The following is a 23,188-nucleotide window of genomic DNA, read 5'->3' as shown; positions in this document are numbered from 1 at the left end:
GTAGAAAAATGTCAAAATAATGTTGGTATAAAACACCTACTTGTAGGCTATGTCGAATGTGTCACCTCACATGAAGCCACTGTTAGAAGGGTGCAAGAAAAACAGACACAACTGGGAGAGTATGTCATCTAAAACAAACAAACACTCAGCAGATGAGAAAGAAAATGAAAAAAATGATGAGGAAGAGAAACTCTCGGAGGACAAGGCAGAGATTTCACCATCATGACAGCAGTGGACCAATCCTCCATGTACTTCAGTCCCATATTATTGACCATGAACACACCATTTTTGTTCAGAAATTGTTATCCATGCATTTTATTTATCCAAGAAAATCTTTGATATTTGTAGTATTTTCTGGTGTGCTTTGCAATCAATAGACATTGAGATGGGGCTGTTGTATCAAACATGTGCCCCACCCTAATCTGATCTCCGCGGATGTGCTTCATACATAACCTCCGATGTGATAGGTGTAGGAATATGTCAAGAAATCATGCATATTGTTCACCAGAAGACAATTTACTCCAGAATGGCATAGAGGTAAAAACCACTGTTAGTGTAGTTTATTGATCATGATTATAAATCTAAAAACAGCAATTCTAACATTAGGAGGAATGATACCCAGTCAGTATTACCACTAACAGCAGAAAAACCTTAATGTCGTTTTGAAAATAGTTCCAAAGTTGCAAAATGGGAGCTTCCGCAACATGTCGGAGGTCATGTGGCGGGAGTCACATTTTCAGAGTTCCGAATGACCCCCACCCCGACACTGTTGTCACTAGACATGTAGGTGGGGCTGTCACACCAAACTTATGCCCTCCCCCGATGTCACTGGATATATAGGTGGGGCTGTCACACCAAACTTATACTCTCCCCCGATACTGTTGTCACTAGACATATAGGTGAGGCTTTTACATGAATCTTGTTACCCATTGACATTGTTGTCCATCAATATTTAGGTGAGGCTGTTGCACCAAGCTTGTGCCCCCAATCTTGACACTTTTTTAGTAGACAATTACCTTGGGCTGTTACACCAAGTTTGTGTCCCCCTGACACTGTGACATGTACATGTTAGCGAACAAGCCTTTTGTCATGTAGTTTTGAGATCTCAGGATTATTTATGAACATGTTATTTATTTCTGTTGCTATGTTTTAGCTGTATTATTTATTATTAAGAACACAAATGTTGTGAGAGGTCTGTTAAGTGTGTTAAGGGAGTTGTGTTTACTGATCCTCCCTTATATGTCCCTGAAACACACAAAATGTTTAGTTGCAATGAAATTCAATTGTTGTGCCTGAAGTTGTAACTTCAGCTGTGATTAAAGGCATTTTTGTGATGACACTGATAAATATTGAACAAATTTAGCTACTTTAGGTTTTGATATTAAACTGCATTTATTTAACTCCCATGACTATCAAGGTGAATATGACAAAATGTGACTCACCGGTAATAAGTAAGCTTTAAAGGGCATCTATAGTGCATAACCTCAGAATATTTAACAAATATAATCAATTAAATCTACTCAAGGAGGCTCCAAATTTGTTGAAAGTAATAACATATTGTCTGGACTAGCTTTATTTTTAATTATGCTTCAGTTTCTTAAAGTTATAGAGTATACTAAATAATACCTGGAACAAAAAGTGCTCTACTAGTTTTGTTTGTGTGGAATGTTTCTATTTTCAAAGTTTGTCCCAGATCGGTATTAAATAAGTTTTTTTACTGGCAGTTCAAACAAGTCATGCAAGAACTATTGGTAAAAGAACACATCTTCGATCAAAGATGGCCTTGACGAGGCAGCTCAATACTTCGTTCCTGTTATAGTGACTAAACCATAGACTGTCTTGTTCTGCCATCATATTACAATTCTTTGGCCCAATAAAGCTGTTGGGCTCATCAGCAAAACCTGATTCCAATATATTATTCATTATAGTTCATCTGATCTTAATTGCTTACCAATATGGAATGTGATTCCTTGCTGCAACTTGTATCTCCTTTTCTACACAGTTGTATAATTTCATTGTGTTACAGAATGGTAGAGCAAAATTCCAAACACACTCAAAATTATATATTAGTTAATAAAGGGAGATAACTCTTTAACAAGTGTAGTGCAAGATAATTCAGTTGAGGTTATCCTCATTAACAAATACTGTACACTAAATGGCAATGCTTTGGTGATGATGAAAATCTTTTGTTGACAGGACACTACATCTGACAGAAGAATTACCTCATCCTCCATGCAACTCTTTAAGAAATTCTGATTCCAAATCTTATAAGCAGGATTTTGGTAAAAAGAAATTAAGTGACATTGTGAATAAATCTGAAAATGTTGAACTTAATATATACTTTATCTAGGAAATGTTGAAGTATGTTTCATGTTTATACCAAAGGTAAACTTAAAACTGCTCTTATATCGTCTAACACTTTATAGGAATAGCCTCCAAACAACTCTAGCAGTCAACAATGTTTAGGTGCAAGAAATTATCAATAAATTCAATAACATTTAATGACCTCATGTTCAGACATCATTAAACTTGACAATGAAAGCCTTGATGAGTATTGTGTCTGGGATATAGTGTATTTATGTATTTACCCCGTTTTACCAAGCCATGGTTGTGCACAGCTACATAGTATCACAGCATGTAAGTCTGATATTATATTTCATCTTAAATCATCAGTTACTAATAATCTTAAAGCCATAAGATGCTTACTGATAATCTTAACTGTCGGGAACATCCTGATAACCCTATAAGCATCAATTACTTACTGATAACTCTAAAATCGTCAGTTACTTATAACCCTCAACCTAAAACACAAATACTTACCAAACCCCTAAAACAGTTGCTTTAACCCAAAACTTCATTAAGTGTATAGGTGTTCCTTTGTCGTAGCAATACACTTATCTCCAAACAGGACCTACTAGATATATTTTCAGTACAATAAATAATATACGGTATTGGAATATTGAATGTTTTTGTCACTGAGGGCAAGCTTATCCTCACATCAAACATACACACACAAAAAACCAAAGAACAGCTTTAGGGTTATTCCACTAAAATACCTTCCTGACCCCAGGACTCCAACCTCGAGTCATGGGATAGTGTAGATGTTTTACTGGAATAGCCTTAACCACTAATGGAATACAAGGTACTACAAAATTCAATGTGAATATTACATGTAATATATTTTATCTGGAAAACTTTGACACTGTTTACTTTTTGCCAACAAACATAAATGCAAAATTGATCTATATGGAGAAAGACTATATTGATAGGTTTGGTACACATATATTTTGGATATTTAACATATCATTTTGTATCAAAAGTACAAAAATATTGATATATTAAAAAAAAAAATTATTACTTGTTTCTCAAAAATAATCCGTGTTATTTCAACCAAACATGGAATATGGTGGTATGGACACGTCAAAACACCAAACACATTACGTGAATCTTATTTTTGGTGTATTTTTTGGCTTAAAAACCTTAAATTTGAGAAATTGGTATAAAATCATTATTGATTGGTAAATTAGTTTATAGCCAAATTGGAATGTTCTTCTCACTTTTCAGAAATAGTGATTTTTGGGGTAAAAATAAGCATATTTAGATGAATATTGCAAAGTTTGATATGTACATGCATCAATATTTACACGTTTTATAATGTATATATGGTGCTTCCATCAAGTCGAATTTTTTTTGGGGACAAAATACTTAAATTCTAGTGAATTTTGGAGTTCGCATAAAATTTATTATACTGACCAAAGTGGAACAGATGAGACATAAACTTACATGTTATACTTATATTTGTGTGTAGTAACTACAAACCTTACTATACACCAGTTTGTAGGTATATACCATATCATAATTCATATGATAGAAGTTTGTACAAACTCTTCCACCTGCTGTTGTTAAACAATACCTCTGTAGCTTAGGTTGTCACTAGCTATTTTTCAACAAACTTCCCTTTTTAGCTATTTTGATTAAATTCATTACATTTTTCTATTATAAATACCGATTTCGTAGAGAATTTAGATTTTAAATTCTCACCCTTTTATGTACATGTAATACTGTTAATAATTTTGCAAGACTTCATCCTACATTGTGATGTATTTCTCTGTGATAAAATTACTATACATATTTAATGCATCTTATTTTGTTATTATCCATACTATGTCTCAAGAATAAATTGTCTCTACTTTCTGTTGTTTGTTTGGGTTTTTTTAATGAAATTTTGGAAATGCAAACAATTGTCACCCTTTACCAGTAATCAATTTGATGCAGTTTCTCTATTACTGTTGCAAGGGCATTGACAATGAATTATTTGGGCGGAAAACAATGTCCACAAAATAGTGACATTACACGAGAACTTTGGGGTGGAACAATATACATCTGTCCATACATACAAATGAGAAACACATTAAGCATTGTATCAAAATATATAAAAAGGTAAATGATATGTCTAAAACAAAATGCTCCAGAGTACAAGAATTTATATCCCCACATTCTCTCTTTTGTGAGGGAGTAATAATATTGTAGGTGAACACTTTTGAGGTTAGGTTGAAAAATGTAATTTTCATGCTGTTGACACCATTAGATCCGATGTTACCAAAGCTATTGAAATTGACACTTTGTATAAAGTTTGAAGAGAACTAGCTGGATAATATTTCTACCAGTTAAGAGTGGAAAAAGCAGCTTTTTCGCAAAAATGACATTTTTCATAAACCAAGGGGAAATAACGTCAGTGAAAAGTTGTTATCAAACTCAGCCGAGCCATGTAGGTATTTGTTGCTGTTATTGAACAGAAACATCCAAAAATTCTTGTTTTTTGTTAATCAAGGGGCCATAACCCAGCCAGATAATGTCTGCGAAAAGTGATCAAACTTGGTCGAGCCATTTAGGCATTTAATGTTGTTACAAAGTTTCAATAAAATCTGATATTTGTTATTGCAATTGCATGGAAACGTCCAAAAATTAAATTCTTTATCAATCAAGTGGCCATAACTCGGCCAATTTATATCCCATTTCAGTCAAAGCGGAAGGATAAAAAAAAGGGGACAGTAACTTTCAAAAATTGTCAAATAAAAAATGCGACATCTCTGAGATTATAAAACCTATAGAAATTAGTTGAAAAAACATCACCATACTAGACTGAAAGAATTTCCACCGTTTTAGATATTATATAAGTATTGAAGTGAATGGTATCCAGGCCATAACTTAGGGTAAACTTTAGCATTGATATGGAACCATACTCGAAGAAGAGTTCTCGAACTGAATCAATGTTAAATTAACTTGGGTTTTTTTCCCCCAGATGATATATATATTTTTTTGTAATTCCTTGAACATCACCAAATTTTCTCATAAATTGGAACTACTTCCTCCATTTGAATGAAATATATCTCTTCATTCAAGTGCAGTTGTAATAGTGTTGCCCAACTAAGAATTAGAATTGTCAACAGGATGGCCAGGCGCGTAGCCAGTACAGCCCAGGCTTCCACATCATTTTGTCAAAATAACATTTTTTTTTTTTTCAATTTGATTATTTGAAAATGTATTATCTTAATAATATCACATTAAAATATTGACATGCATGTGGACAAGTTTCCTGTCAAACTGTGTGATCTTGCAAGGTAGGCCTATTTATCAATGTCTAGATTATTGCAATCAAAGAACCTTATATGTATCCGAATGTCTCCAGGTGTCTAGAGATTCTTCTATGTGTGCGCCTTTCTCAATTATATCCCTCAGAAATCCCAGTAAAATTCAAACCCGACTTCGAAACATATTGTAGTAAGTGAAAATTGCTTAAGTGTATTATTACCGTTCCGTGTCTCAACCTCGTAGTCTATGTCAATGTTGTCAATATTTCAGATTCAGATAATAAACTACTCGAGCAACATCCCCTTGTCCAGATAAACAAGGATGGATAGTATTGCAACAGCAATACAAAGTCCCCTGCCTGAGCTGTAAGTGCACCTATTCATTTCCCGTTTTTTTTTTTTGAAAAATGGTTTTTCGAAAAAAAACAAATGTGGGATGCACAACTACATGTAACTACATGTTATACTGATCATGTATACCAAGTTTCATTAAGATCGGAGTAGTACTTTAGGAGGAGTTGTCCGGACAACTATTGCATGACAAACAGACAGACGGAGGGTAAACCTATAGTCCCCACGTTTTCTTTCAAACGACAGGGGGACTAAATTTGTCTTAGAAATTAGACACAAAACAAGTGTTTAGTTTTTTATTTTTATTTTCATTTTTTTTTTTCAAAACTTGTGCAGGCAGACAATACAAATTTGTAAACATATGCCATCTTATTAAAACATGGAATTTGTTTAAATATTTTTTTTGTATTTTGCCAATATTAAGTCAACTGTTTTTCTCTAGGTGGCTAAAACACCTGTAAGCATATGTAGCTGTCCTTCTTTGAAGATGAACATAGAATACATGTGCCACAGCTGTGTGAAAAAAACTGAACAAATTATCTACACCACATACACAATGACTTACACACATTTAGTCACATTCACCATTGCCCCTGCTACTAGTATGCAACACTAGGACAGGCAGTGCCAGGTCGGGCCGTAATGTTGTTAACTGATGATTGCTCTACCAACATACCCTGGGAAGCAACAAAATATTTTCCAAAGCTGATGGTCGGCTTCATTTCTACCTCACTGATGAAACTACTGTGTTGTAGGATAGAATGCTCATTTAAAACCAGGACCATACCTATTCAAAATAGGACCACATGTTCTCATAAATAATGTATGCATTCTTGAAGGCAAATAAAGCAACCGTTATTGGGAATTGTTGAAATAACATAATAAAAAAAAATTCTAAATAGTGATATTTGGCACTTGTATGGTGATTTACCTGACCTGGATCTGTCTGTCCCGGGAGCCTAGTCAGTCTCTCACACACATTTAATACATGGAGTGTACATAACTGTCACAATTAGAGTAGGGCAGTACTGTAGAGAGAACCTCAATCACTGGACTATATACTTGTTCATGGCTTTTTTGTGGATCCGTACTGGGATATCAACATTAGTACCAGATAGCATCCACAAACACTGTTTATTTATATTTTGTCTTATTATTATTTCTACTATTAAATATGTGAGATTTCATCTTGAAAGACTATTGGTACCATATAGCAATCTTAGTCTCGTGCCAGTGTTGGGAGGCTCGCCACATCTTAATGTCTTGACAAAACTTAGACAATACTTCATCACATTATTATATCACCCATGCCGCCAAGTAGGTAGCAAGTTGCACCAATTGCTGAGGAAAATAAATATTCCAAGATTCCTAGATGTAAACCAATTTGGGAGATCATTCTTTAAATGTGTAATATTCAATATAATCTGCATATTATCCTGTCAGTACCCTCCGACTAGCAGATGAATCCATTCTAATAAAGAAATAAGGAGAATAAAGAAAGTATTAAAATGCAAAAATAGCATTTTAAATCTTGTATTTGTTGTATCCTGCACTTTCGGGACTAGTAAAAATTGTAATATTCAGAAACCAGGAATGTAGACATATTAAAGTTACAATAAATTAATAGTTATATTTCCTAGTCTCTGCTGCACAATTTAATGGAAAACAATTTCTGGAGAAAATTTTTTCCACAAGATACGAGAATCAATTTAAACATCCCAAATTCAAGTGACGTTTTGCATAGTTCTCTCTTATCTGAGGGAGGGACAAAAAAAAAACTTTTTAAAAAAAGGGGGGGGGGGGAGGGGGAAATAAATTAAGAAATAAATGTGTTACCAATAAAAAAAAAAATCACTTTCACATAACATTTGAAAATGGGAGATCTTTCACATCTGCCTTGCGTCGTTTGATTTCTGACGATGAAAACATCTATGCCTTGATGGAACCACGACATAAGGCATATCAATATGTTTCACATAAACATGAAGTAGGAAAAATGCAAAAAGTACTCTTTTACAGAAAATATGCAATTCTGTTATTCAAAACCTTTGTATGCAATGCATAACTATCTATATACATTGACCAATGTTGACCGATTGAGACCAGTTCTGCACAAAGATGCTGCACTGTACATTTATTTACAACAAATACATAATGTCACAAAATCGGCAACAATGGTGAGACCATCATGTAGGAATGATTCAATTTAATTCTTTGTTTCATATAAAAGAGCTTAAGAGTCCGTATGAAATTAAGGTCATGGGAACCCCAGCCCATTCAACATGGTCAGTGTCAGCTGGTCAATCGATGTTACAAGTCATTGTACGTCCTCATACTCTTTTACATGAAATAAATATTAAAAACCATATTCATCCAGCAAATTCAGTTACTGTACACATAAAATGTTTGATGGCACTAGTTCTGTACACAAATGGGATAGTTCTTAATACTAAATTGTCTCCCCTATGTTAAAGGTTATACCTGTTTTATAACTGATTTGACAAGCTAGCCAGAATTGCATACTTTCTAGAAGCACCAACTGGACAGACACATCACTCAACGTCTTGATCCAGTCATCATACTACCGCCACCTCCTCTCCCCCCACCCACGCTGCCTCTGTCTGGCCTGGGACCACCCATGCCACCTCCGCCACCGCCACGAGAGCCTCCTCTGCCACCCATGCCTCCTCCCATTCCACGTCCTGGGCCAGCCATGCTGCTGCCACGCATTCCTCCTCGACCTCCCTGACGACCTCCCTCACCACGTGCCTTCTTCTCCTCAACATTCAGACGATGTTCACCATTGTACTTAATTGGCTGATTAAAAGAAATTAAAAGTAATGGTAAAATTATTAGAAACAAAGACCTGGAGTTTGTTTATTTATACAGACAAACCTCTTTGTCCAGGCCTTCCAAAAGCAACATAAAATTACAATGTCCATCATAATTTCATAAAAGAACAACTGTGGACCAACTGTTTTACCGCGCTAAATACAAAGGGCCATGTGTTAACTGCAAATGCTGTACAAAATTCAGATATATGCTGCCAGTATCAATACATTTTATGTTTAAAATTGACAGAATTGTTGAATAAAAACTCGAATTCTTTTATTGTGATTGTGAGCATATATATCTCCATAAATAATATGTTTCTATTCAAGAATGAACATATTTCAATATTGTATTAACTGAATATTCTTATTAAAACTGATACATTTCAAGATTTTGTAATATAATACATTACCTTGCTATTCAGAATTTGTTTAACAGGTTCTGCATTGTCAAATACCACAAAGCCAAAATTCTGGAACAAAAAATTCAAAACCACTAAAATAAAAGCTTGTATTTGTACTGAATGAAAGAAAGTATATGCAACACCAAATATGGTACACTACACAATTACAAATGTGATACTTTTGTTCTATTGTCTTGTGACACCGAACACAAAAAGCAATATCCGTTTTGTAATATGGCCAATTAAAATAAATGAATTTAAAAAATTGGCAAGCAGACCAACTTTTGGCACTTAAATATTGCCAGAATAGTTTTGTTACACCTGAAGTATTTCTGAGTATTCAACAAGTCTTTTTTCTTAAAAATATCTTGCAATTCCTCTTTGTTTATTGTAGCGAAATGTTGGTGCATCCTGTTAGCCATATTGTAAACAAAGTGATGCCGAACATTTGTTTGTTTCCAGCATTCTGATTGGCTGTTGTCCAAAGTAGCACATTGTGTGATTGGAGGCAAAGATTGTCGACCTGTTCATGCTAAAAAAAATGCCTGGAAATTTCCAAGCCGAGTTATTTTTAGCACAAACAGGTCTACTCGCTGATAGGTCCTTGTGAGATAAACAGGAAATTGGGCAATGAAAATTAAGCAAACAAGCCATATTACAAAATGCACTTTATGCCTTTATCATTTCACAATTTCAAGTGATCTTAAAACAATAACCCCTCAGTGTATATCAAAAGAATAAACTTGCATGCCAACAAAGCATTTTTCTCTGGGCTGTTCAATTTCCATTGCAACATATATGGCATAGTAGGAATGCATGCTTAAAATTAATTGTCACTGGTACCCAATAAAGGTACATAAAATATATTTGCAGAATACCAGTGAGTAATATATATGCATCCTTCCCAGAAACAAGAGGCCCATGGGCCCCCTAAGTTGTATGTAAGTTAATCTAATTGCCCATTTTTTGCCCCATTCATCAGCCAAAGGGGTCAGTCAGAACCAACATGTGCATACCATCAAGCTGTCATACCATATTGATAATGTTAACAAAGTTTGAATGAATTCCAATAGAAATCAAACAAATGATAGTCAAAATTGTGATTTCCCTATATAAACTATAGTAAACTTTATGCCCTCCCCAGGGGGAAACATGAGACCCCAGGGTCATGAATTCACAATTTTGGTAAAGCACCTAAGACCCTTCGTCTCAGGTGACCTAAAAAAATACAAGATCAAAGTAAAACAATTCTCAGTAGTCACATCAATGCAAGCAAATCGGTAAAACACCCATAGAAACACCTATAAACCTTGTATATCAATATGTTTCTTCATTAAGATACATTCTGAAATATTGAAGATTAAGACTTTAAATATAGCAAGGTATCATTTCAACATTTATCACTACCACTACCAACTCATCAGAGTTTTGGAAATTCAATTGAAAAAGCAAGCCGTAAACTTGACTAGATTGTGTGTACAACTAATGCTACCAATCAAATGACAAGACAAAACTTTCATCCCTAAAGCATTAATTAGAAACAGTCAACTATGTCAAACTGGATCCCCACCTCGGTCAGTATACCTGTGTACATTGGCGAGTTTGGCTCATCTATACACTGTTACGCAGAGTTCGCATCCTGAAAATTCCCAAGTTCTATAAAGGACATCAATTACTGGTAGGGAAGTTCACACACATGTACACACACACACACACACAAACACCTCCTCCATATCAGTTTGGCATCCCCTGTATTCTTGAAAAGACATCATGGTGCTGGAAATGGGTCAATGTAAATGCAATTGTCAGTTTGTCATCCACAAACAATTAATTTTAATGACATTTAATATGCTAAAATATGTGTTCTTTTTTTTGTTTGTTTTGTTTGTCTATATAATCACCAGTTTAATACTTACTGGCAACTTCCCACCACTGCCTTTTGTATTTATTCTCAATTCCACAACAGTACCATATGCTGCAAAGAAAAACAAAATTATTATCTTTTCTAGCTGCATCATTATTCATTTATTTGTATAAAAAATAAATAATTAACAAGCAAGATTATTGAAACCACATTATGTGAAAATGAAATAAGAAATATTCAAATAGAAAAAATAATCCTTTCTTTCAAAACTTGACACTTGGTCAAGCTTATCTATTCTGAATTCAACATAATACAAATGTGGAACCTCCAAACACCGAAGTTAATCCAACATCTGAAAATGCCTAGAATGTGAAATGAAAGTAAATCAGTTTCTCATTTCCTCAAAAAGTCAAGTGAAACCACTTGCATACTTGTCAGTTATAGCAAAATATACATGACTAGCATGGGTGCCTGTCCTAGCGTAGAGATTTTATAACTTGCCCAGACATACATCACAGAATATTTTATATAAATATAATTTATGCAGGCACTTGTCACTTCTAGTAATATTGCTTTAATTGGTCCAAATGATTTAACTTTCGCTGTGAATTTGAGAAGGTAACCATGATGTATAATCATGACTTCACATTATTTTCATGTTATATTTGAGTACGTTACTGGATAATTGAAATATTTTACAACTGCATACATATATTGTGGCTTTAACTTTATGAGTAACCAAGATGCTGAAAATACCAAATGTCCAAAAGCATAGATCAGCATACACTCCATGTACAAACTCCATCTACATCCTATTCATCATATTTACATTGTCACTACAGACACCTAAGCAAGAGTTATGAACACTGAATTTGAAATTGACATACCGTATTTGACCTAATAAGGGTGCGTGTAATTGACAGTGGGGGCGCCCTTATTAAGATTAGTTATTCTAAAGTTTTATGAAACAGACTATACCTTGTAGCAGAATACCCAAGGCTGTGGAAACGGTAAAATATCCAGTCATAAAAATATTCCAGATGAAGATAACTATTCATTATCATATATTAAGCTTAAACATCACTTGAATATTCCTGTAAACTTGTAAACCATGCCAGCTGATCTTTAGACCAGAGAACGTGTGTTCCACCATTTATATGTTCAAATGGAACTATTTTGTGTTCTATTTATAGACACAGGTGATTTCCCAGATCATATCAGACATCGTTTTCTTTGACCTAATAATTAATTTACAGTGTCTTTTACTGGCTTTCTGTTCTGAGCAAAAGTTATTTATCAACAAGAATGAAGTCTTTTACTTTATCTTCAAATAAAGATGGTAAGTTATTATTTGTATATGTGTTTAGTTTTGGGTGCTCTTTGCACTGACGTCACATGTCATGAATCTGTAGGAATAGACAAAATGTGACGAAAACTTGTGTTCCGGTTACTTAATTTGCTGAAGAAAATTGAACACATAAAGTAGCAAAACATTTCACATGAATTATTACTTTTGAACACCATTTTGACACTCAGTCAAAGATTTTTTTCCTTGAAAAAAGGTAGGGGCGCCCTTATTAGGTCAAATACGGTAGGTACAAAATGAAAGCTTAATTTATATTTTCATGTATAAACAACTTTTTCCTGTTTACCTACTGTAAGCTTAAAGTGAAATAGCAAAATTAGATACCTGTGAAGAAATCAATCAATTCTTTCTCTGTGATATTATGTGGAAGATTTCCGACAAACAACTGATGACTGTCTGGGAATCGTGAAGCGCCTCCTCCCATGGGTCCTCCTCGTCGGCCACCCTGGCTGTCTGCATCTCCATCCCCTTCACCACGCCCAAAACCACCACGATCTCTATCACGGAAACCTCGTTGTTGCCTTATAAAAGAATATTGCTATGTAGTTATTTCAAATTCAAGTTAAAATCATTATTGCTATGTAGTTATTTCATATTAAAGTTAAAATCATTAGGTTGTTACCTGAAACATAAGAATCAAATTGTGATATCAGTACTTGTACATGTATTTTTGGTTTCTGGTTTGAATATATTTACATTTTCATTTGCAATTCCTTCAGTTTATCCACAAAATGGATAATGTGAAAAACTAAATTTGCCTTTGGACAAGACACTTTATCCAAATTGCTCTGGATGGCTGTTCACAGAGTGATACACCCAGAAAACAAACAAATAATTCCCTAATAAGCTGTATACCTTGGAGCCCTCTGTGGCTGTGGGGCACCTGTTGCAGCACTGGAATCCTGTTTGGTCTCAATCTTTGGAAACCCTTGGGTAGGAGGAGCTTTGAATGCAACAGATGGTGCTGGAGGCATGGATGGGGGGACTGTTGATGAACCAGTACTGTTTGCCTTCTTTCCAGCCATAGCAGCCCATGACAAACTCTTTGGTTCTGTAAGTAAAGAGTTACTGAAAATTGATCACGCAGGCCAACAGCCATCATCAACATGTTTTCCATTATCTCAAGTCTTTGCACAGCCTATTTCTGATAACAATCATAACTCTGGGAAACACTGAAATCACTAGCCTATTTAATTTCTGGTAACAATCATTAACTCTGGGAAACACTGAAATCACTAGCCTATTTCTGGTAACAATCATAACTCTGGGAAACAAAGGAATCACTAGTCTGATAACAATCATTAACTCTGGGAAACACTGAAATCACTAGTCTATTTCTGATAACAATCATTAACTCTGGGAAACACTGGAATCGCTAGTCTGATAACAATCATAACTCTGGGAAACAAAGGAATCGCTAGTCTGATAACAATCATTAACTCTGGGAAACACTGAAATCACTATCCTATTTTTGATAACAATCATTAACTCTGGGAACAAAGGAATCGCTAGTCTGATAACAATCATTAACTCTGGGAAACACAGGAACCACTAGTCTGATAACAATCATTAACTCTGGGAAAAAAAATTAAAGGGATAACTGACCAAGATCTTATGCCTGCTAAAAAACTTTAAATGATACGGGTATGCATATCTAAGTTCAAGGTTTCCAATAGCATTTGTTTGGCAAATTGCTTTTAAAAAACAAAAACAAAACAAAAAATACAATGAAACTTTAAAAAATGGATTTAACAGTTTGAGATATGTTCTGCACAACTCCTGAAACCAAAATGTAAAATACCAAAGGTATCGGTACATCTATCCTGCATCTATATACTGCGATATTAGTATGTCAAATTCGTAAACAAAATTGAAACATTTAGCAAAAAGTGCATAATCTGACCTCTTTTGCACGACAACTCCAAAACTTTTTTGAAATCAGAAAGCAGGGTTGAAAGCAGATGAATGTAAAAAGTCTGAAATCCTGATTTGTAGTACAGTATGTTTTCTATGGTGAAATATCAAAATCATCATTACAGCCAACATGAGAAAAAAGTCTGAAATCAGATTTTTATGTGTGAAAAATTTGAAGACTAAATTTCGCAACAACTTTTGAGGTATACTGATCACTAGCCTTTTCTTAAAAATTTTATGTTCAATTATTAACTTACTTTCAAAAGATAGCTGTTAAACTTTTATGCTGCAATGACATTTCTAAATTAATCAACAGATATGAAATCTCTTTATATGAAATTTAAAAGACACTTAAGTGCAAATATAACCAAAAGAAATTGCTCTGAAAAGTGGAAAGGTCATGATCGCCAAGAACTACTAGTCATTATATTATATAGCTTGAGACAGCAAACCGCTCCACACAGAATAGGATCTCAAAAATCGGAATCCCCATTTTTTCCTGTTTTACTTGCAGAAAAGCTGTTGAGCTTTGTATGTCAAGTAAAAGCACACGCTTCAAAGTTACTTTAATTTTTTTCTTTCAATTTTTCTTTAAAGTATGTTGTTGTTTTATCATTTTGGAAAATCTTCTGCTTTATAAATGAAGTATAAATTTTTATAAACACTTTTGAGATATGCTCAAGAAACAATGCACAACTCTTTGGAGTAATCCCCAGCTAACTTCATACATTAAAAACTTTGGAGTAATCCCCTGCTAACTTTATACTTAAAAAAAAGAAAAAAAAAGATAGAAATTCCAAGCAAAATCAATGAGTACACACAAGAACTTTAACCGAGTAAATACTGACCACATTTTCTACAAGCCTGTTTTATTTACTAAAGTCTTTCTCCTATCTTCACAGGAAGATGACATTTATCTTTTATCCATTCATATTCAATACGATTTCTTGAGAATAATAGAAGACTATGTAACAAATGAAATCACCTTCTGTGAACTGTGTTTCCAGATGTGCTGGTTCTTCAGGTTCCTGGGGCTCTGGCTCCACTGGAGTTTGTTCTTCACACTTTTCCTGGTAGATCTCCTCAGGAAGCTCAGCTTCTTCCTCTGGTTTCAGTTCTTCCTCCTCCTCCTCTGACTTTTGTGAAGCAGAGTCCACACGTTCTTCCAGGTGTGCAGTGCCATTGCTATGAGAAAGATGAACACACAATGTAGTTCTTCTTACTGGAAATTAGTTCTTTATAAAGATCAATTATTAAGCATTCAGGATTGAAATGCAACGTCTTGTTCAATCATTGGCTACTTATAAGATTTTCTAGAATATTTTTGTTATACCACCTCAGAATTTAATCAAGTCCTTAAATCTGTGTAGTGGGTGTTCTGCTTTTAGGTTATATTTAGAATCATGACTGAAGTTCAAACACTCCACTGACCATAATTTTGTTACAATGTACCTTTATACCATGGCTAGAGAACGCTTTAATGCCAGCATGGTTTAATACAAGAAACTACAGAAACATTAAACATAAGAATGTTTAACAAACATATACAAACTTATCCTATTGTATATGCAGCTTTCACATGTTGATTCTTCAAGACAAATTTACAGATCCATAACACTCACAAAATTTAATATAATATATCTTGGCCTTATATATCTTTTCTTCCACCATTCAGTATTTCTCCTATTTTGCTGTACAAGATTTCTGTATTCACCCATAGGGTAGGACAGATTGCAAAAGATTCATAACCTGATGTAAGTGGCGTTAACAAGAGGCAAGGAATGAAAAGCAATATTATTTCCATGCATTTCTTACACATATCTAATAATTCTGTTGGCAGTCCGAGACAAATAATAATTATGTACAAAACAATATATACTGAAAGTATCCAATTTCCTTAGAGCTGTGTTATCCATGCACACAGGTTCACACAGATCACCAGCATGAATTTGAAGAAAATAAGCAGGAAAAAAGTAACCTTTCCATACCTTGAAGATGTAACGAAGATATAACAACCCAACCAGATTTTTGTCACACCTCAAGATAAGGAAAGATTCTGTTTATCCATGTTTCTCATTAGTTTATCCATACAATAATCATACACTTTTGGTAACATAGGTACAAGTATTAAACTTTGGATAGGTACACATATTAAACATATCTCTTGTTATTGGGCACACAGCAGGTTAAATATATTGGTATAGGTGTATATGTATTACACAAAGTATGAATATTTTTATCCCTACTCAATTTGTGACTCCAGCTGGAAATCTGTACTTGAGGTAGACACCAACCTCAGAGCAGATGGGGGTTCACTATAGTATGTGGCTATGCCCTGGTCTGGGACCACTTCCTGCACAGAAGAAGGGTTCGAGTCCACATTTTCTACATCAGAATCTGCAACAACAAATTTGTACAAATTTAATATTTCTGAACAAATATTACTTCAAAATGGTTATTACATCAAGAGATTACAATCTATTTATTTACATATCTACCAATGATTAACCAACTTGACTTTCATAGCCAACATGTTAGCAAATCTAACATCTGAAACTTGAGTGTATGCGACAGACATGAAGTAACCAGATATACTAGGGCTGTTCCAGAATCAAATGTGTAGGGAGGGCAGGCGGCAACCGATTTAAAATTGTATGTATGGTGTGTGTAAAACACATTTTTTATTAGATGCATGGTTGATTTTTTACGAAATTTAAATTTGTTTGTGGCGGGGTGTGATCTGCCGGCAAGTGTATTTTGTGACGAAATTGAAATATTTGTAATAGATTTAGACCATTTATTTGATTCTGAAGCAAGAAGAAAATATCAAAAGAAATTTTATTGCTGAAGCGGTCTGTTGTGTTTTGGTCTCGCACGTCAAAAGGGAGATCACCCTCAAACCTGATTTCAGAGACCCCTAGATAGTCGATTGATGATGTTGGAATAGGGTTGGAAAGGAACAGTTGGAAAGGAACAATCTTTGGTCGCTTTCTGAAGCATTGGCAAGTTGAACCATTGCATTGTTTCTATCGATGGTACCTTGGCATTAGTTTTTCCTGGCTGAAAACTATTCTTCATTCCTTCAATCTAAACTGGAAATGCACTACGTATTTTTAGGACCAATTTCCCAGATTTTGATACTATTATTTAAGAATTATGTTGTTCAGGTCTTTGTGATCGTAGATTAAATTCCACTTGTTCTGTACCACAGGCATTGCTGATCCATACCAGTTTTGTACCACAAACATGTAGTAGGTTATTCTACTTCCGAACCAAAATCATTGGTCTTTCCATACCATAATTTGGTTATTACGTGCCGTGGAATAGGTTGTTCAATATCATATGGTATATTTCATTAGTAACTCAGTAAAATTGGTTAACTTTCCAGAAAAAATCCTGAATGTGTGATTGTAGGTAATATTGTTAGCATTGTCTGTATTGATTTCTTTAATGCCTTGACATTGAACGACTTCATCCTTGCCTGTTTTTGGTGAAATTATAATAACAAGGTGTGAAGTTATTATTTGTTATTGCCAGAGCATTGACATTCATAATTATTGTCCTTTAAATTAATCATACTTATCACTCAGGTGTATATAAAACAAGAGGCCTATGGACCTTAATGGTCACCTGAGTTTTAAAATATTTCTTTGACCCTCTTTGACCCCTTTCAGCCCCTGGGGGGTAGTCGGGCAAACATTTGCATACCAGTGAACTGCTTTCTAAAACTGCTAATTCTAACCAAACAAAAGAAATCCATCAGATGACAGTCAAAAATGTGATTCCTTATATTATGAGTGTTGTAATACCTCTTTGTATATATATATTCATATCCTTTTGCATGTTTAATAAAAAAAAAAAGATTGTTCTATTAATAAAATTATAAACCAACTTCATATTGTCTTTTTGTAAATCCACTTTTCATATTTGAACTATCTGTAAACATTCAGCATGTACAGTATATGTATAAACAAAGCACATACCAATTTTTTTTTAATAGTTTTTTCCCCTCCGACACAAAACGATTAATTCAACAGAAAACTAATATTTTAAAAACTGTTTCCCTTAAATGTTTCACATTCAAGCCAATGCAGTGTTCGAAAGTAAAGGTAGTCTGATGGTCCGAGGCTACAGAAAACCTGGTCGGTCTATGTAAAATTTCAAAGTCTTGGCCCCATTGGCTATGAAAAGTTTGAGCCCTGACATACATTACAATTCATGAAAACATCATTCCATTATTTTCTGACAAATGATCATATGAAATCAGAGCTTACAATAGAGTTTATTTTACCCATTGCATAACAGCGTGTTATTACTGGATGATGCAAGCATTTACGTGACAGCTATGCTACTTTCAACAATGTTTTAAAAAATTGATCTATGGAAAAATGACTTGGGCTCTGGCATTTCAATTTTCTGTAGACATATTGTCCAAGAAATTTTCATATATAATTTCATACACTGCCAATGTACCTTCATCTTGGTTTTCTGTGTCTGTGTCATTGTCATGGAAAACCTCATCCTGGTAACGAAAGATGTCATTGTGAACATAATACTTCTTCGGTGATTGAGGAGCAAGAACGAAGGTCTGCATGAATCGACGCATTGGTTGTCCATTGTTGGATAGTTCTCCAGTCACCTGTACAAAACAATATTATATGTAATCAGATTTATATATTGTAATAGGTGGTGCAATCTTTCTAGTATATTACTTTGTGTTTCACTAATTGTTTATCCCAAATTAGTCTCATCTATTTCATTAACCTATGTTGACAGGTGTCCTTGCACTAAAATGAAGCCAAAATGATGTTTTTTATGAACTGATAGAATAGTAAAGATGTAGCAAATGGATTTTTAAAGTCCTGGGAAGGCACCTCTAAACAAAGCCTGAATTCACAGGGTGGGATATTTCATCTTAATAGTTTTACTGAAACTGTTGATATTTCTGTTTGCCTTGCAGTCTATCACTTAGCTCAGAAAATAAATAGCATAAAATTTCACCCAAATAGATCAAAAAGACCATTTATTACCTGTACAACGACTGCATTGCCTACTGTTGCCTGGCTGTCAACTTGTCGGATCTTAGCATGGCAATCACGGAAATTAAGAGACATGATCTTCTTATGAATATCCTGAAATTTCAAGCAAAATTAATCATTAATATCAAATGTTAAATGATACACACTTTGTGGATGTTACTGCGGCACTTGATATATATTTCAAAGCCTTGCTTAATAGCTCATGGAGCAAAACCGTTTTCCAAAACTACAAGTCAACAATGTTTACTCAGTCTCTTCAGCTATTTATTCACTTTCCTCAAAAAGTCGAAATTATCTTCTTTTTTAAATTGATTTAATAATGTAGTATGAAAGTATCTTTTTTTTTTGAAATCGATTTAATAATGTAGTATCAAACAAAATATACCACTTGTCCCATGACTGGAGGCTGTTCTTCACCAGGTTTCTCAACGCCACCATGTACAAAGCTGGAATTGTGGCTATAAAATCTGTAATTTAAAGAATTTGTTGAAAACAAACTGCAATCGCAATGTTCCCTCAATAGTATATATTGTAACTCCATTGAGAATTTTCAGAAAGGGTGTGGTCAATAAGACATGTACATTGAGAGCAAAACTCCTGGATTCAAAGAGGAATCCATATGGTACCTAACTCATTTGAATTATCCAAAGAGAATTCTCTGGTAGATATGTGAAGATTCAAAGATACATCAGTGAATTGTTCAGAGTAGTATCCATGCAGCATTTGCTGGTTACAGCTAGCTATAGCAATACTCAGGGATTAATAGAATGTACTGAATACCTCCATTTACTATACTTGGGGATTAATAGAATGTACTGAATACCACCATTTTCCGAGTTAAAAAATTACGGCCAATCACAAGGACACAAAATGCTTTATAACAGAGGAACTCTTATCTTTCTAAGGTTTCCTTGTGTTTATGTTCTGTACAGACCTGACTTAAGAGTGACTTCCTTCTGATTTTTTTTTTTTATATGCTTCCTTGTTTCTTTCGGGAAAAAATCATAAAAATGTCTTCAACACACAGCTCTGATGCAGGTACAGTAACAAACTTTATGTATGTTTGCAATCAGGCAGATACATTTCATAAATGAAAAGGCAAAGCATGCACAGTTATTAACTACTATTCAAAACACTTTTAAACCAGAGTTATTAACTACTATTCAAAACACTTTTAAACCAGAGCATTTTCCGACAATAAATATTGCAATATTTATCTTGTCTACAGTACTTCAATATCATATAGTGACTATAAGTGTGGTATCATCAAGAGAATTTTTACAGTGTATTGCTAATATGATGTAGAAAGTTAGAAACACAAGAGCATTTTCACATTGATTGTCTAGTATGCATTTCATGTAATGTAAATACATTTTGATAATACACATTTTTACATGTGATCAGATTGATTCAGTGTGACAATCTTCAATCTTTACCAATGTCAGGAAGCATAATATTTCAAGCTGTTAAATTTAATGTGCAATACTTAAAACACAATAAATAATAAACCTATCAAATTACCTGTGCAGATGCAGTGGGGCCTCATGAAGCAAGGTGTAATACTGCCTCACAAATTCGCGGCCAACACACTGTGGGCTTGGGGTTTCCATGACCATGACTTTACTTTATCAAGTAATCTATAAAGAAAAAACAAAGTACTGCTACTAAATGATGACCTTTTTTTCTGAATTCCACTCTACAGAAATTTTAACTTCAACATTTAACAAGTATTCACACCTTGAGGTAGAAACTTGAGATTTACTGTTTCTCAAAGCTATAGATGTTAAAAACAATAAAGTTAACAATTTTGAATCATTAAGTGTAGAATTTAAACTGCCTGCAAGAAGAAATAACTAGTGCTCTAATCTGCATAAAATAACCCATGTACTAAGCATGAAATTGGTGATCATACAGGTCCAGTCTACATATGTAATTGTATTTGAATGGTACAGACTACAGTATCATTTATTACTGTCAGCTGAACCATTAAATGTTTTATTGTCAAAATATAGTTTATTATATAACTTTTTATAGTTACTACAAGGACATCTTTTCGAGAGACCAGGTGATCAAGATGCATCGATCATATTGTAAAGAAAATAAAGGACACTGCATGCAATGAGAATGTATCAACACTTGTTCAAAGCAACGTTATATACTAAGCACTCTCATAGAAAGTGATGGAATAGTAAAGAAATTACTGGTAACAAAAAAATATGTATAGAGTAACTTTATAGCATACATACAATAATCAGCCAACCTGCATATGATACACAAACTTGCATATTATACGCTAGTTTGAGCAGGGATTTACTACTAAAAATAGTCAAAATCGTTTCAGGGCTTTTTCTCACTGGTTTGGTAAGGGTCCTTTTTGAATTGGGAAAGATTTTTTCAGGAGTAAACTGCAAATTTTGGGAATTTGGCTTTCAAATGAAATAATTCCAATTGGGAATGGGGCCCATTAACGGACCCAGAAAGCCTTCTGAAAAAGCCCTGCATTTAGACAGTAAATTTTGCAATACATTATTTACAGACCCATTCATTTATGACATAAAGTAAATAAAATGTTAATTAAAGTGCTTACTGAAAGCGTTGTCTACTTCCAAACTTCATGTTACTCTTCTGGAAGTATTGCATCAATTTTTGGTAAGTTAGTATATTTGTATGATGTTTCATGACTAAATAAATGTGAATTGGAAGAGAAATGTTTAATGGTAAAGTGATTTTGCCTATTTTCAGTAATAAAGCTATGTACCACAATTGGTGTATGATAGTATAGGCAAGTTTGTATTATTATACGCAAGTTGGTGGTTTTCCCCAACCTGATTCCTCCTGCAAAGTTGTATATATGTAAAAATTCTTGAATTTAACAACATTCTTGTGTGTTATAAAAAAACGATACGTAAATAAACCACAAAGTGGATAACTTGTTTAACAAATTAACGATGCAAAAATAAATTGCTAGGCCCTAATCATCCATATTAATATTATCTCATCTCATTCCAAATTTGGAGAATGGATGTTGATCGTGTTGATTGACCAAATAAATGTTTTATGTTGGGGAATATATATATTTTTTATGAAAATTGAAAAGGTCCATGATGGTGTTATACATAATGCGTTTACTAACTCATATATTTGGAAAACACAGAAAACATGTCGAAATCGTGTTTTCGGCCTTTCAGTTTTGGGCCTGCATTATCAAATTACAAGGCCACGTGATAGAACATGCATTGTACATACATACATATTTACAACAGAATAACATGTTTTTGAGGATTATGCTGTATTATTAAACATTATAATCACATATATATTCAATATAAATATACAACTAGAACAATTTTCTAACAATGAAAATGAAAAACACACGGAAGACAGAATCGTGGTAGACTACACGAGGTAAGCCGGTACCGTCATTCAATTCGATAAAATACAGTTTCTTTGACAAATACTCACCTCAAAAATTATGAAATGCGATTTCTAGGTGTACTATCCTCATAAATACATTAGAATGTTTTAATAAGGACGTCTAAAATAGGTGAAGAGTTGATGAATTTCTCGGCAGAAAATTTGTCCTGGCACATGCAGTTGCGCAGAAGTGGTCTGAATTTACGCCAATTTTAGCGCATTTGACGGGGAACCCATGCATCACAGAAAAAAGACCCCAAATCCGAGCCTTGTCGCTTAGAACATATTAAAAAAATGCATTTATCTAATACCATAAAAGTGTCTATACAACTGCTTTGGATGCCAAAACAAACGATTTTTACTCGTAAACAAAGTGATTTTATTTTTAATTTTGTAAAAAAGTATCAGTGCTAA

General features: G+C 34.0%; 2 protein-coding genes across 4 annotated transcripts in view; one reads left to right on the top strand and one right to left on the bottom strand.

The window, feature by feature from the left end:
- The window catches only part of LOC117328002 (dual 3',5'-cyclic-AMP and -GMP phosphodiesterase 11-like), a 110,475-nt gene extending 106,281 nt beyond the window's left edge, over positions 1 to 4,194 (top strand). For both annotated transcript variants that reach the window (XM_033885310.1, XM_033885301.1), the window contains one exon: positions 47 to 4,194. In XM_033885310.1, coding sequence (XP_033741201.1) covers positions 47 to 226 — 180 coding nt within the window. In that variant the 3' untranslated portion in view covers positions 227 to 4,194. The remainder of the gene's footprint in view (positions 1 to 46) is intronic.
- A 2,154-nt stretch (positions 4,195 to 6,348) lies between these two features.
- LOC117327964 (ras GTPase-activating protein-binding protein 2-like) lies at positions 6,349 to 23,027 on the bottom strand. 2 transcript variants are annotated; one of them, XM_033885234.1, is made up of 12 exons: positions 22,823 to 23,027; positions 20,882 to 20,997; positions 19,746 to 19,827; positions 19,352 to 19,453; positions 18,795 to 18,960; positions 16,568 to 16,718; positions 15,307 to 15,506; positions 13,263 to 13,458; positions 12,732 to 12,928; positions 11,094 to 11,152; positions 9,187 to 9,246; positions 6,349 to 8,759 (listed from the first exon to the last, which is right to left on the bottom strand). In XM_033885234.1, exons 2-12 carry the CDS (start codon positions 20,974 to 20,976, stop codon positions 8,499 to 8,501), a joined length of 1,569 nt encoding a protein of 522 aa, XP_033741125.1. In that variant the 5' UTR covers positions 20,977 to 20,997; positions 22,823 to 23,027; the 3' UTR covers positions 6,349 to 8,498. The 2 variants fall into 2 exon arrangements, with proteins under 2 accessions (XP_033741125.1, XP_033741132.1); XM_033885241.1 differs by having other exon boundaries at positions 16,616 to 16,718.
- Positions 23,028 to 23,188: the final 161 nt, after the last annotated feature.

Source organism: Pecten maximus, chromosome 1, assembly GCF_902652985.1.
Source record: "Pecten maximus chromosome 1, xPecMax1.1, whole genome shotgun sequence".
NCBI classification, from domain to species: domain Eukaryota; kingdom Metazoa; phylum Mollusca; class Bivalvia; order Pectinida; family Pectinidae; genus Pecten; species Pecten maximus.
The sequence above is the reverse complement of the archived record's forward strand: the minus strand, read 5'-3'. Positions and strand labels throughout refer to the sequence as shown.